This window comes from Carcharhinus amblyrhynchos, chromosome 8 (genome assembly GCF_965287045.1).
Source record: "Carcharhinus amblyrhynchos chromosome 8, sCarAmb.v2.hapA, whole genome shotgun sequence".
Lineage (NCBI taxonomy): Eukaryota > Metazoa > Chordata > Chondrichthyes > Carcharhiniformes > Carcharhinidae > Carcharhinus > Carcharhinus amblyrhynchos.
The window spans coordinates 109492212-109507796 of NC_137331.1; the positions used below are offsets into that span (position 1 = coordinate 109492212).

Below are 15585 nucleotides of genomic sequence, written 5' to 3' on the forward strand. Positions count from 1 at the left end.
TTAACATGAAGACTATACTTATCTTTATTTATCAGTACCTTAAAGCATACTAAATTGTGATCACTGTTCCTGAACTGCTCCCCCACTGAAACACTGACCACCTGGCTGGGCTCATTCCCCAATACCAGGTCCAGTGTGGCTCCTTCCCTGTTTCAAGAAGCCCTTCTGGCTACTCCTTACAAACTCTGCTCCATCTGAGCACTGAGTCCCAGTCAATATAGGGGAAATTAAAATCGCTCACCACAACAATCCTGTTACTTTTACACCTTGCCAAAATTTGCCTCCATATCTTTTTCTCAATCTCCTGCTGGCAGTTGGGTGGCCTATAGTAAACCCCCAACACTGTGACTACACCTTACCTATTCCTGAGCTCTACCCATATTGCCTTGCTGCATGAGCCCTCCAAGGTGTCCTCTCTGAGGACAGCTGATAATCTCCCAAGAAATTTCACAGGAATCACTAAACAAATCATGGGGTCAAGCCAGATAAGGTGATATTAGATTAGCTGACCAAAAGCTTGGTCAAAGAGGGTGGTTTTAAGAAGTGTATCAAGGAAAAGGGTCCTTTGTGCCTGCACCACCATTCACTATGAGCATGGCTGCCTGTAATTACATTTCTAGAGAGCTGGGGAAGGGCTTTGTGCGAAGTCCGATCATGAACTCTGCAGCTTGCTTGCAAATGAAGAAATATTTACAAAGTGTGACTAATTTTGAATAGAGATTGCGCTCGGCACTGACTCTACCCTACTTAAAAGCTATAAAAGTGAACATATTTCTGCTAATAAATAACACACCCCTCCTCAAACTTGCTTTTTTGGTAACTAAATTAACTCAGCCTACTAGAATACTTGTCTCTTTCTTTATTTTTCCAAACATACAAAAGTATATTTCACATATATACACAATATTATACCAAGTTTGTTCTGTTATTTACCAATAACACAACTAGGAAGGAAAAAAACTGATCTTTTCAAAAAAATACAGCAGTTTCCAATCATTGAACTGACGGAACTGTTAACACTAACTCCAGACTTCCTATTCGATCATTGTTCAGTTCTTCACAGTTGTTTAATTTGTGGAATTTACGAATTGTGCATGTGTAAGTTGTGCTGACTTATCCCAAATGCACAATAGTCTTAAGGCTTTGTGTTTTCTTCTTGCTGCCCACTGAAAGCCTTTGGACAATTGTCGGCTAGATGCTGGTACAGTGAAAAAGCACTTTCTCAATTTCCTTTAGGATTCATTTTCTTCATCCTCCTCATCGTCATCCTCCTCATCACCCTCGTCATTTTCATCATCGTCACCTTCCCGATCTCCACCACCACCACCTCCATCCTTCTCCTCCTCCAGTATCCGGAGGTATTCACTTGCCAAGATCTTCTTCGGCAAGATATCTGTAAGAATATTACTGCATGGTTAAAGCAGATGTACTTTATATTAAGTTCTGAGGTAAAGTGTGGGACACAGGCCGAAATGAGCCTTTGGTAGCAATACAAACCTGGTGATGGATTTTACACACTTAAATTTTGTTAAAAAGTGATCGCGATACTGCTGAACTGTGAAATAAAACTAAACTGGTTCACTAATAATTTTTATATCAAAAACCTGCCAACTGTAACCAGATGTGACTGCTGTGTCAGACTTTGGTGACTGACTCTGAAGCAACAGCCCATGCAGTTGTAAAAACTATCACCAGGCCTGAGGGATGGGCAAGAAGTGTAGTCCTAAAAGCAACAACATGAATTGGCTGAAATCGAGAGAATGAGTTTTCTCAAGCCATTGTAACTGACGCAAAGAATATCATCTCAGTGCTACTTCTGAGGCTTTTACTGAATTCCCTATTTCAGCGGTCTCCAAACTCCGATCTGGATGTGGCCCGCTGTGGGCCGTAGTTTGGAGACCCCCTGCCCTATTTGTAAAACTTGTATTGTTGGCTTTACACTTTCCTCACAAGAGGAAATGTTCTCTGCATCTACTCAAGCAAAACCTTACATTATTTTCTAGACCTACTGGGCCATCTTTCAACTCTTCCTTTTTGAAAGATAAAAAGAGACCTAGGCTGTCAATTCATTCCTGATATGCAGACTCTCACATCACCTTTACATCTTCTCTGCACCCACCCCAATACTTCTTCAGCCTTTTTGTAATATGACCAGAACTGCACACATTACTGTGTGGTCTACAAGTTTCACTACAGATTTAGAATAACTTGCCTACTATCTCAATAAATGTAAAACCTTGCTCTTGATTTGCTTTTATTACGATCTTGCTAACGTGAAAAATGTTATTGATTGCTGTATAAATACTCCAAGATCCCTTTGTTCCTCACACAAGTCATTCATCACTTGCCAGCCCTTCTCCCGCCACCATTTCTCCTCATAACCTTGCTCTCACTGGTCCCGCTCTCCCACTGCACTCCTTTGCAGCCCCATTCTCAGCACCACTCCCCCTTGCTGACATCTATGTCAGACTCCTATTTATTGACTACAGCTCAGCCTTCAACACTATTATTCCCACAAAACTCATCTTCAAACTCTACAGCGGGGGCCTCAGCTCCTCCCTCTGCGACTGGATCCTGAACTTCCTAACTCACAGACCACAATCAGTAAGGATAGGCAACAACACCTCGTTCATGACCATCCTCAACAGTGGTGCCCCATAAGGCTACGTCCTCAGCCCCCTACTATACACCTTATGCACTAATGATTGTGTGGTCAAATTCCCCTCCAATTCGATTTTCAAGTGTGCTTACGACACCACCTTACTGGGACAGATCTCAAACCATGACAAGGCAGAGCACAGGAACGAGATAGAGAATCTGGCGAACTGGTGCAGCAATAATCACCTCTCCCTCAATGAAGGAAATTATCATCGACTTCAGGAAGCGTAGAGAACATGCTCCTGTCTACATCAAGGGAATGAAGTAGAAAAGGTTGAGACCTTCAAATTTTTAGTGTCCAGATAACCAACAACCTGTCCTGGTCCCCCTATGTTGACACTATAGTTAAGAAAGCTTACCAACACCTCTACTTTCTCAGAAGACAAAGAAAATTTGGTATGTCAGCACAGACTCATATCACCTTTTACAGCGCACCATAGAAGGCATTCTTTCTGGTTGTATCACAGCTTGGTATGGCTCCTGCTCTGCCTAAGACTGCAAGAAACTACAAAAGCTTGTGAATGCAGCCCAATCCATCACGCAAACCAGCCTCCCATCCACTGACTCTGTCTACATTTCCCACAACTTTGGAAAAGCAGCCAGCATAATTAAGGACCCCCCCCACCCAGACATTTTCTCTTCCACCTTCTTCCGGCAGGAAAATCGTACAAAAGTCTGAGGTCACGTACCAACCAACTCAAGAACAGCTTCTTCCCTGCTGCTGTCAGACTTTTGAATGGACTTACCTTGCATTAAGTTGATCTTTCTCTACACCTATGACTGTAACACTACATTCTGCACCCTTTCCTTTCCTTCTCTATAAATGGTATGCTTTGTCTGTATAGTGTGCAAGAAACAATACTTTTCACTGTATGTTAATAAATGTAACAATAAATCAAATCTTGTCACTGCTCTTCCTCGCTGGCCTTGCTCTTGCCACACCCTCTCAGCAGCCCAGCTCTTGCCACTGCTCCTCTCACCAGCCCCACTCTTGCCACCGCCACCCATTGTTGCCTCACTCCCCCGTGCAGGCCCCGCTCCCACTTGCCGGCTCCAATCTCGCCATTGCGGCACTCGCTACCAGCCACCTCGCGCCATCCTGCGTGGGCTCACCCTGATCTCGAAATTTGAGTTTTGAGCTGTTCTAGCTTGTTCACAGTGAAAAGTCTGACAACACCAGGTTTTAGTCCAACCTATTTATTTGATAATAGACTCACAAGCTTTCGGGTTAGTCCCTTCGTCAGGTGAATGGAGAGTTCTGGCCTCAGACAGAGCATATAAAGCACAGACAGTTTAGAGATTACTGATTAGAATGCGAATCCTTACACCTAACCTGCTGTTCAAGACCTGAAGTGGCTGATAATGTGAGTGGAAGGAGCACTGATCACAGTTTAAAGAGATGTGTATTGTCTCCAGACAGTACAGTGCTCCTTCCACTCACATTATCAGCCACTTCAGGTCTTGAACAGCAGGTTAGGTGTAAGGATTCGCATTCTAATCAGTAATCTCTAATCTGTCTGTGCTTTATATGCTCTGTCTGAGGCCAGAACTCTCCATTCACCTGACGAAGGGACTAACCCGAAAGCTTGTGAGTCTATTATCAAATAAATAGGTTGGACTAAAACCTGGTGTTGTCAGACTTTTCACTGTGTTTACGCCAGTCCAACGCCGGCATACCCACATCATGACTAGCTTGTTCAGTCAGAGGTTGAGTTTTGCAGAAGCCAACCTTTGACTTGACAAGCTGGGATCACCATGAAACTTAAATTGTATGGATCAGCCTGTTCTGCAGAACCCAGTTTGAGAGCTCCCTTGTATGAGTTTTTCCACACTGGTGATGTTATCCACTGCACGCTGCAACCCTTCAACTCAGATTCTGGGTGAAAAGAGACACATTAATTTTCACATAACAGTTAGTGGGAATATACACACCAGCCAGGAATTGGAATGTTTCAGAGTTCTCCACACAGTCAGCTAGGTCATTGTAGGTCAGCTCCTTCTTTTCTGAACTGCTGCTTTTGTACGCACATGTGGCAAGATGCTGCACAAATAATTCCTGAAATGTAATCACAAAAAGCGGTTCATATGCAACAGATTTCCTGCCAGAGTGGTTTACAACACTGACATTCTTTTAAGCCATACACATGTGAGGAAAATGCAGAAATGCACAGTATCTATCCTGTTCCCATCAACTGACTGGGTGATTTTTCCACCATCAGTAAAACACACATCGGTGGCACTTATCAGGAGGTTTGCAGCCATGCTACTTTGAAGATGGTGCTTGTATTTTTGACAGCTGTAAAGAGAAACCAGCACAATGCAGGTCTCCCACTTTTGTGACTGATTTACTCCACTAAGGTTGGAAATTTACAAATAACCACACCACTGTCCAATTTTACAGGGAGGTTTAAATTAGTATTCCCAACATAAGAAATCCTAATTTCACCAACAGCAATACAACGTGAACACAGGCAACTATTGGAATACAAATTTTAACCAGTTATGTATACTTGGATTAGATCTTTTAAAAATCTAATCCCAATGAAAAGCTTGCAAGGCTCAAGAGTTAAGTAAGTAACAACAATGCAGCCCTGTTCAACTTAGAATCCTTAAGTGCAGAAGGAGGCCACTTGGCCCATTGAGTCAACACCAGCCACAATCCAATCTAGGCCCTATCCCCATAACTCTATGCATTTACCCTAGCTGGTCCCCCTGACACTAAGGGGCAATTTGGCATGGCCTATCCACCTAACCTGCACATCCTTGGACCATTGGAGGAAACCAGAGCACCCGGAGGAAACCGATGCAGACATGGGGAGACTGTGTAAACTCCATACAGTGACCCTAGCCAGGAATCGAACCTAGGGCTCCAGCGCTGTGAGGCAGTAGTGCCACAAAGCAGCCTTTAGATTAATATTGCTTCAATTCCAATTTCAGGAAACCAGTTGTGCTTTTCCAGGTACGCTGACAGGATACAGGAGCTGGAATCTCGTGGCTGCTCAGAGTTCAAGATGAATAATACAAACAAAAGAAATAGGAGTGCAGGCAAGGGGTGGCAGCACAGCCCCTCAGGTTTGTGTCACCGTTCAGTCAGATCACGACAGTCTCAACTCCATTTCCCAGCTTAAGCACTCCACTCACTCACCCCTCCCTGATCATTTCCCCTAAACTCTCCCCTCCCGCTCCATCCCCAAGTTAAAGGCAAAAGGCAAAATACTGCAGATGCTGGAAATCTGAAACAGAAAATGCTGGAACATCTCAGCAGGTCTGACAGCTTCAGTGGAGAGAGAATAGAGATCAACATTTAGAGTCTGGATGACCCTTTGTCAGATTTTCAGCATTTTCTGTTTTTGTTCCCCAAATCCACCCTCCCTCCCCCCACCACTTCTTACTCACTCTCCCCCTGTTAAGACTTTCTTTATTCTCATTACTGCCCAGTAACCATACCAGGCCAGAAACTCCAAGGTCTTTTATGAAGTTAGTCTAGACCCTAAGTTTTTACACTTGAATTTGTCACTGGGTTGAGAATACGGGTTTCACTCCAGGTTTGATTCAAGTGACCCACTAGGAAGTTTTTACCAAAGTTTATTTAAGAACATAAGAACATAAGAAATAGGAGCAGGAGTAGGCCATCTGGCCCTTCGAGCCTGCCCCGCCATTCAATAAGATCATGGCTGATCTGTCGTGGCTCAGTTCCACTTTCCCGCCCTCTCCCCATAACCCTTAATCCCCTCTCTTATCAAAAACCCATCAACCCGCTTCTTAAAAATATTTAGCGAGGCAGCCTCCACCACTTCAACGGGCAGAGAATTCCAGAGATTCACCACCCTTTGAGTGAAGAAGTTCCTCCTCAACTCCGTTCTGAACTGCCCCCCCTTTATCTTGAGGCTGTGCCCCCTAGTCCTACTGTCTTTTTTGAGCGGGAAGAGTCTTTCCACCTCTATCCTATCCATCCCATTCATCATCTTATACGTCTCAATGAGATCTCCCCTCATTCTTCTAAACTCTAACGAGTACAAACAAAAAAATTAGCATAACTTTTTGTGATTACAAAACTTGACATGCGACAGCATAAACCATGGAGGCTTCCTGGTCCAGGAACGTTCAGCAAGTCTCTGGAGAATCTCTGTGCTCCCCCCCCCACCAGTCCCCACGACTCCGCTCTCTCCCACCCCCCACCAGTCCCCACGACTCCGCTCTCTCCCACCCCCACGACTTCGCTCTCTCCCACCACCCCCCGGTCCCCACGACTCCGCCCTCCCCCCGTCTCCACGACTCCGCCCTCTCCTCCCCCCGTCCCCACGACTCCGTCCTCTCCCCCCCCCGTCCCCACGACTCCGCTCTCTCCTCCTCCCCCCTCCAAGTCCCCACGACTCCGCTCTCTCCTCCTCCCCCACCCCAGTCCCCACGACTCCGCTCTCTCCTCCTCCCCCCTCCAAGTCCCCACGACTCCGCTCTCTCCTCCTCCCCCACCCCAGTCCCCACGACTCCGCTCTCCTCCTCTCCCACCCCAGTCCCCACGACTCCGCTCTCGACCCCCCCCCACCACCACCTGGCTCTCCCCCCGCCCTCTGGCTCCCCCCCCCCCACCCCCCGGCTCTCCCCCCACACCCCCTCCCCCACCATCTCCCGCTCCCCCCCCCCACCCCCACCATCTCCCGCTCCCGCTCCCCCCCCCCCCCCCCATCTCCCGCTCCCCCCCCCACCCCCACCATCTCCCGCTCCCCCCCCCCCCACCATCTCCCGCTCCCCCCCCCCCCCCACCATCTCCCGCTCCCCCCCCCCCCCACCATCTCCCGCTTCCCCCCCCCACCCACCATCTCCCGCTCCCCCCCCCACCATCTCCCGCTCCCCCCCCCCACCCCCCCCCACCATCTCCCGCTCCCCCCCCCCCACCCCCCCCCACCATCTCCCGCTTCCCCCCCCCCACCATCTCCCGCTCCCCCCCCCCCACCCCCCCCCACCATCTCCCGCTCCCCCCCCCACCATCTCCCGCTCCCCCCCCCCCCCCCCCCCACCATCTCCCGCTCCCCCCCCCCACCATCTCCCGCTCCCCCCCCCCACCCCCCCCCCCCCACCATCTCCCGCTCCCCCCCCCCCACCCCCCCCCCCCACCATCTCCCGCTCCCCCCCCCCCACCCCCCCCCCCCACCATCTCCCGCTCCCCCCCCCCACCCCCCCCCCCCCACCATCTCCCGCTCCCCCCCCCCACCCCCCCCCCCCACCATCTCCCGCTCCCCCCCCCCCACCATCTCCCGCTCCCCCCCCCCCACCCCCCCCACCATCTCCCGCTGCCCCCCCCCCCACCTCCCGCTCCCCCCCCCACCATCTCCCGCTCCCCCCCCCCACCATCTCCCGCTCCCCCCCCCCCACCCCCCCCCCACCATCTCCCGCTCCCCCCCCCCCACCATCTCCCGCTCCCCCCACCCCCACCCCCCCCCCCCCCCCCATCTCCCGCTCCCGAACCTCCGAACCCACCCTCCCCGCCGCCGCTCACCGTGGCCTTGGCGGTGAGGAAGAGCGCGTCCTGGTTGATGCTGGAGACGTCGGGGCAGCTCTTCATGATGAGTTTGACCCGGGAGAGGGGCAGCGCGGCGGGCCCGGGCCCGGGGTTGGGACTGGCCCGAGCCGGGAACCTCAGGCCCTCGCGCCGCTTCACCTCCGCCATGTTGGAGAGCGCGCCCACTGCGGGGCTGGGGGGGGTGCGGGAAGTGGGGAGACTGGGGAATTCCGCTTCACAGCTCACAACCACACCTAGTAACCCCAAATCAACACAGAACTATAATACACTGAGTGATCAGGACTGGCTGTTAGTCCCCCAGATTGACACAAGATAATTTAAAACACACCATAACCCTCTCTAATACTGTAAGGGAGTTGGTAGCAACCACCCGGGATGTTCCACACGGGATGGGGGAGAGCAACATAAATAAATATCTTCAAATATAGCTTTTGTTTCTCCAGAAGGGTTATTCGGACAGAACGGTGATGTAATATATTACAACAAGTCTACATTTTGTAACTATTCGCGATATATTCCTTCACATGCTACCACCTCTCTTTAATTTTCAGCAACCCCCCCCCGTCTTAATGTTGATGTGTGTTCCAGTCTTGGTCACTCAGACGGCTCATTGTTAATAAGGAGGTCTAATTAACAATGCAAATTATTCAAATACATTCACAGAATCATAGAACTTTACAGTGCAGAAAGAGGCCATTCGGCCCATCGAGTCTACACTGACCACAATCCCCCCCAGGCCCTACCCCCATATCCCCACATATTTTACCGGCTAATCCCTCTAACCTACACATCTCAGGACACTAAGGGGCAATTTTAGCACGACCAATCCACTTAACCTGTACATCTTTGGACTGTGGGAAGAAACTGGAGCATCTGGAGGAAACCCATGCAGACATGAGGAGAACGTGCAAACTCCTCACAGACAGTGACCCGAGCCAGGAATTGAACCCAGGTCTCTGGAGCTGTGAAGCAGCAGTGCTAACCACTGTGCTACTGTGCCATAGTAAAAAGTCTGACAACACCAGGTTTTAGTCCAACCTATTTATTTGATAATATACTCGCAAGCTTTCGGGTTAGCCCCTTCGTCAGGTGAAAGACAGTAGGACTAGGGGGCACAGCCTCAAGATAAAGGGGAGGCGGTTTAGAACGGAGTTGAGGAGGAACTTCTTCACTCAAAGGGTGGTGAATCTCTGGAATTCTCTGCCCGTTGAAGTGGTGGAGGCTGCCTCACTAAATATTTTTAAGAAGCGGGTTGATGGGTTCTTGATAAGAGAGGGGATTAAGGGTTATGGGGAGAGGGCGGGAAAGTGGAACTGAGCCACAACAGATCAGCCATGATCTTATTGAATGGCGGGGCAGGCTCGAAGGGCTAGATGGCCTACTCCTGCTCCTATTTCTTATGTTCTTATGACGGCAGCCATTCGTCAGCCATTCACCTGACGAAGGGGCTAACCCGAAAGCTTGCAAGTATATTATCAAATAAATAGGTTGGGCTAAAACCTGGTGTTGTCAGACTTTTTACTGTGTTTACACCAGTCCAACGCCGGCATACCCACATCATGACTACTGTGCCATACCAGGCTCAGTAGCACATCAGGCTCATTAAGATGCAAATGTCAGAAACCTTTTCAGACCCACTCTAACGTAAATATAAACCTATCCTCTCTCTTCCAAACCCACAACATCTCCCATCTGGAAGGACAAGGACAGCGGGCACCTGGCAACACTGCCAAGATCTTGATTTGACTTATCACTGTCAGATGTGTTAACATACAGTGAAAAGTATTGTTTCTTGCATGCTCTATAGAAAAAGCATACCATTCATAGAGAAGGAAATGAGATAGTGCTGAATGTAGTGTTACAGTCATAGGGTGGAGAGGAAGATCAACTTTATGCAAAGTAAGTCCATTCAAAAGTCTGAAGGCAACAGAGAAAAAGCTGTTCTTGAGTCAGTTGGTATGTGTCCTCAGACTTTTGTATATTTTCCTCATGGAAGAAGGTGAGATTCTTTCTACCCACACTCAGGGTCTCACTCCATCCGCATGTTGCCCTGAAGGTGGCTGCAGTGGGGAAGAGACAGTTGTCCACCTCCTTGTGGAATGTGCCTTTGCAAAGAAAGTCTGGAGGGAGATGAGGTGGTTTCTGTCGAGGTTCACCCTGAGCAGCTCCGTGATGCAGGACTCAGTGGTCTATGAGCTGTTCCCAAGGAACCAACTCTGGGCCAAACATTAGCTGTACCTGGAAGATCTTCAACTCGGTGAAAGAAGAGTTGGTCTATCACAACTTGCAAAAAGTTGTTCTCAACCAAGTGTTACAGACAGGCACAATCCAAAGCCTTGTGCTGAGGGACACATTGAAGCTTGGGGCTGTAGAGGTGCAATGGGGGAGGGTCTATGACCTTTCAGCTATAGTGAACTGAGGGAAGTGGAATTGTACAGGGCCCTCTCAGATTATATAATGAACATTACATGTGTCGCAATTGTACTGAAGTACTTCAGAGCATAAGACATAACAGCAGAAGTATTTGATATTTGTATCCGTGGTCTGTACTGGAAGAAACAGCTACCACCAAGGCCCACCTCTATGCCCTCACAGAGACAATCAGCGGCACAGGCTTATAGAATCATAGAACCCTACAGTGCAGAAAGAGGCCCTTCGGCCCATCGAGTTGGCAACAACCACAACACCACCCAGGCCCTACTCCCATATCCCTACATATTATTACCCGCTAATCCCTCTAACCTAAGCATCCTAGTACACTAAGGGGCAATTTTAGCATGGCCAATCAACCTAACCCGCTCATCTTTGGACTGTGGGAGGAAACCGGAGCACCTGGAGGAAACCCACGCAGACACGAGGACAACATGCAAACTCCACACAGACAGTGACCTGAGCCGGGAATCGAACCCAGGTCCCTGGAGCTGCGAAGCAGCAGTGCTAACCACTGTGCTACCGTGCTGCCTTATCTTCACAAAACAATCCTGACAGGTTAAATAGGATTCGATGGTGAAGTACGTTCTATATATATATACATATAAATGAACTACTTCATCACATAGATTATCATAGAATCATAGAAGCCCCACAGTGCAGAAGGAGGCCATTCAGCTCATTGAGACTGCACCAACCACAATCTCACCCAGGCCCTATTCTTGTAACCCCACATATTTACCCTGCTAATCACTCCTGACACTAGGGTCAATTTAGCATGACCAATCAACCTGGCACTGTGAGGCAGCAGGGCTAACCACTGTGCCGCCGGTTGTCGCAAGGTTCTTGATGAGAATGCAATTGGCCTCCTGATTCTGTCTGACATCTTGTGGAAAAGAACTGCCCCCACTCCATATGGTGATGGATCACAGGTAACTATCAATGGTTTGGTTGGATCAAAATGCATGAGTAGTAACGACGACTGTAAGGCTTGTTTTACTTTAGTAAATGCATCTTTTTGAGACCCATTCCAGAAGAACCAGGAGCAGGAGTAGGCAATTTATCCCCTTAAGCCTGCTCCACCATTTAGCATGATCATGGCTGATCACACTTCAGCTTCAACACCATATACCTGCCTGTTCACCACAGCCCTTGAAATCCTTACTAATTAAAAACTTGTCCACCTCTTCCTTAAATTTACTCAATGTCCTGGTATCTACCACACTCTGGGGTAGTGAATTCCACAGATTTATGACCCTTTGGGAGAATTAATTTCTCTTCATTTCTGTCTTAAATCTGCCACCCCTTATCCTAAAACTGTGACTCCTTGTTCTAGATTGCCCCACAAGAGGAAACATCCGCTCCATGTCTCACTTTGTCAATCCCTTTTATCATCTTGTGCACCTCAATTAGATTTCCTCTCATTCTTCTAAACTCCAGGGAATATAGGCCTAGACTGCCTAATCTCTCTTTGTAAGAAAAACCCCTTATCTCTGGAATCAATCTCGTGAACCTTCTCTGAACCACCTCCAAAGTAACTACATCCTTCCTCAAATAAGGACAGCAAAACTGTGCACAATACTCTAAGTGAGGTCGCACTAATGTTTTTTACAGTAGCAGCAACACTTCACTATTTTATATTGTATTCCTTTAGCAATAAATGCCAATATTCCATTTGCCTTCCTTATTATCTGCTGCATCTGCATGATAGTTTTCTGCGATTCATGCACAATGACACCCAGATCCTTCTGCACTGAAGCATTCCGAAGTTTCTCTCCATCTAGATAATAATTTGCCTTTGTATTTTTCCTACTAAAATGGATATCCTCAAACTTATCCACATTTGGGGTGTGTCCTCCCACGCCCCAAAGATGTGCTGTTAGGCTGATTGGCAGGAATAAATTGTCCCTAAATCAGTTTTCTCTCAATCTGGATGGCCATAAAACATTAGATAGGGGTCATGGGTAGGGAGGTGGTGTTGAGATGGCAGCGTGGGCTCGTTGGGCCGAAGGGCCTGTTTCCCAGGCTGATTTTGTTCTTTGTTCATTAAACTTCATCTGCTAAAATTCCCATTCGCTTAATTTATCCATATCAATTTGTAAATTTCTTATTCGTTTTTGCAACTTATTCTCCCACTTATTGTAGTGTTATCAGCAAATTTAGCTATGGAACCTACCATCCCTACATCCAAGTCATTAATATAGATTGTTAATAATTGGGGCCTGAGGACCGAATCCTGTGGTATCCCACTAGCTACACCTTGCCAACCAGACAATGACCTATTTATCCTGACTTTCTGCTTTCTGTTGGTTAGCCAATCCTCTATCCAAGTTAATAAAGTACCCCATACCTCATGTAAACTAATCTTATGGTATCTTATCAAATGTCTTCTGGAAATCCAGATATACTACATCTACAGGATCCCCATTATCCATCTTGCTTGTTACACCTTCAAAGAACTCAAACAAATTAATCAAACATGATTTACCTTTCATAAAACTGTGCCGACTCTGATGGACTGCATTTTGACTTTCTGCATGTCCTGTTATTACTTTCCTTATAACAGATTCTAACACTTTCCCAAAAATAGATTATTCTGGTAGCCTGTAATGACAGAACATTTTTCTTAGCCTTTGAATTGTACTCTCAGTAGTAATAGAGGACATCCTTGAAACTTCTGTCCATTTGGAAAAGATAATACTACTCACAGTCTGTGGTCCACAGACTTACAGCCTAATGAAGAGCCCACCAATGAGATAGGACTAATAAATGATCTCACAGTTAAGGGTCCTCTGGGGAAGAGTGACCATAGCATGCTAGAATTTCACATTCAATTTGTGGGTGAGAAATGGGAACCCCACACTAGCATTCTCGAATTGACAAAGGTAATTACATAGGCATGAGGACAGAATAATTTATGAGGGTCAATGGATCTCAGTTTGTCTCACAGGAATTCGAGACTTCTTAAGACCTAACAGAATTTATCACATCACCTCTGCACCGTACTGTCCATCTACTAATGGATTCACAGGGAGATTTGAAACATGCGTTACGGTCATCGCAAGGACATTCATCTATCCTAAAGCATCTGGACACATTTCTGCTGACATTCAGAAACATGCCACATGCTGCGACCAAAACATCTCTAACATTCTTACTGATGGCAACTGCGTACTTACCTTGATCTTCTGAAACCAACAAAAACACGACAAGTTGTGAAAGATCCACAGCACGTTCCAAGTGGAGAGAAGAGCACAAAGATCAAAGCCAAGCATTTTCTGCTTGGAACAAGAGGTTCTAGCTTGTATTCATGCCACTGGAGCTAAATGGGTTCCCACCACTGTGACTGGTCTGTTGGGACTTGTTTCATACACAGTCTGAACGATGAATGATCTCACCTGGTGGAGACATGTTGACCAGTTGTTGCCAAGTCTAGCTCCATCTCAGAATACGCTTCTGATGGAACAGTCCGATTTCACCATTTCCAATGAGCCATCTCCAAATCCAGGAATCCTGATTCCAGTCTCATCGCCTCAGTCAAGCTCGGTTGAAGTTGACGTTTCCTCACCTTCACTGGCATTAGATACAACTTCAAATTTAGGTTGCAAGTTCTAAATTGTCATCAGTCTCCAATGAACATTACTCTGTAAAAGCACCAGAAGTCTGCTGTAACCCACAACAGGAGGGAAGAGTGTCTGAATTATACTCAAGGTGAATCCATGTGTTTTTTGAAGCAGTCTACCCTCGTTCCGTTAATTTCCAGTAAGGTGTGGGGGATGGGGGGGTGAGGGGTGTGAGGGGGGAGGAGGAATATGTTCTGTATTGTATATTTTGTCTGGCTTGCCATACTTTGCAGGAGGAGGCCATGGCCTTTCAAGCCTGCTCTGCCATCCATGATGATCATGGCTGATCATCCAACCCAATATCCTGATCCCATCTTCCCCCATATCCTTTGATCCCCTTCGCCTCAAGTACTCTTTCTAACATCTTCTTGAAAACATACAATGCTTTGGTCTTAACTACTTCCTGTGGTAGCAAATTCCACAGGCTGAACACTCTCTGGGTGAAGAAATTTCTCTCTATCTCTGTCTTAAACTGACTAACCTGTATCCTCAGACTGTGTCCCCTGGCTCTGGACGCCCCACCAACAAGAACATCCTTCATGCATCTACCCTCTTAGAATTTTATAAGTTTCTGTGAGATCCCCCCTGAACTCTAGCAAAAACAATCCTAACCTAGTCAATCTCTCCTGATACCTCAGTCCCGCCATCCCAGGTATCAGTCTGGTAAACATTCTTTGCACTCCCTCTAGAGCGAGAACATCCTTCCTCAGACAAGGAGACTAAAACTGCACACAATACACCAGGTGTGGCCTCCCCAAAGCCCTGTATAATTGCAACAACATCCCTGCTCCTGTACTTGAATTCGCTTGCGATGAAGGCCAACATTCCATTTGCCTTTTTTGCTGCCTGCTGCACCTGCATGCTTACCTTCAATGACTGGTGTACGAGGACACCCTGGTCCCGTTGCACATTTTCATCTCTTAAATTACGGACATTCAAATCGTAATCTACCTTCCTGTTTTTCCTACCAAAATGGACAACCTTACATTTATCCACTTTGCGCTGCATCTGCCAATTATTTGCCCACTCTTTCAAATTGCACTGAAGGATCTCTGCTGCATCCTCCTCACTGCTCACCCTCCCACCCAGCTTTGATGCATGAGGAGAGATTGACTAGATTAGGATTGTTTTTGCTGGAGTTCAGGGGGGATCTCACAGAAACTTATAAAATTCTAAGAGGGTAGACGCATGAAGGATGTTCTCGATGGTGGGGCGTCCAGAACCAGAACCAGTCGCAGCGAGACCTGGGGGTGCAAGTGCACAAGTCTTTGAAGGTGGCAGTGCAAGTGGAGAGTGTGGTGAAGAAAGCCTATGGTATGTTAACCTTTATAGGAAGGGGTATAGAATATAAGA

The 15585-nt window shown here is 47.5% G+C and overlaps 1 protein-coding gene across 1 annotated transcript; it reads right to left on the bottom strand.

Moving 5' to 3' along the window:
• Positions 1 to 844: 844 nt before the first annotated feature.
• Positions 845 to 8333, bottom strand: chrac1 (chromatin accessibility complex subunit 1). Its single transcript, XM_080194993.1, has 3 exons — positions 8156 to 8333; positions 4591 to 4714; positions 845 to 1393 (listed from the first exon to the last, which is right to left on the bottom strand). The coding sequence occupies exons 1-3, from the start codon at positions 8324 to 8326 to the stop codon at positions 1233 to 1235; spliced, it is 456 nt and encodes a 151-aa protein (XP_080051119.1). The 5' UTR covers positions 8327 to 8333; the 3' UTR covers positions 845 to 1232.
• Positions 8334 to 15585: the final 7252 nt, after the last annotated feature.

What these genes read in the sequence shown, in the direction of transcription:
- chrac1 (XM_080194993.1), bottom strand. Translation starts at nt 8,326, where the DNA reads ATGGCGGAGGTGAAGCGGCGCGAGGGCCTGAGGTTCCCGGCTCGGGCC. An exon ending in TCCTCACCGCCAAGGCCACG is followed by an intron (nt 4,715 to 8,155) that starts GTGAGCGGCGGC and finishes ATTACATTTCAG; the next exon opens with GAATTATTTGTGCAGCATCT. An exon ending in AACATTCCAATTCCTGGCTG is followed by an intron (nt 1,394 to 4,590) that starts GTGTGTATATTC and finishes ATATTCTTACAG; the next exon opens with ATATCTTGCCGAAGAAGATC.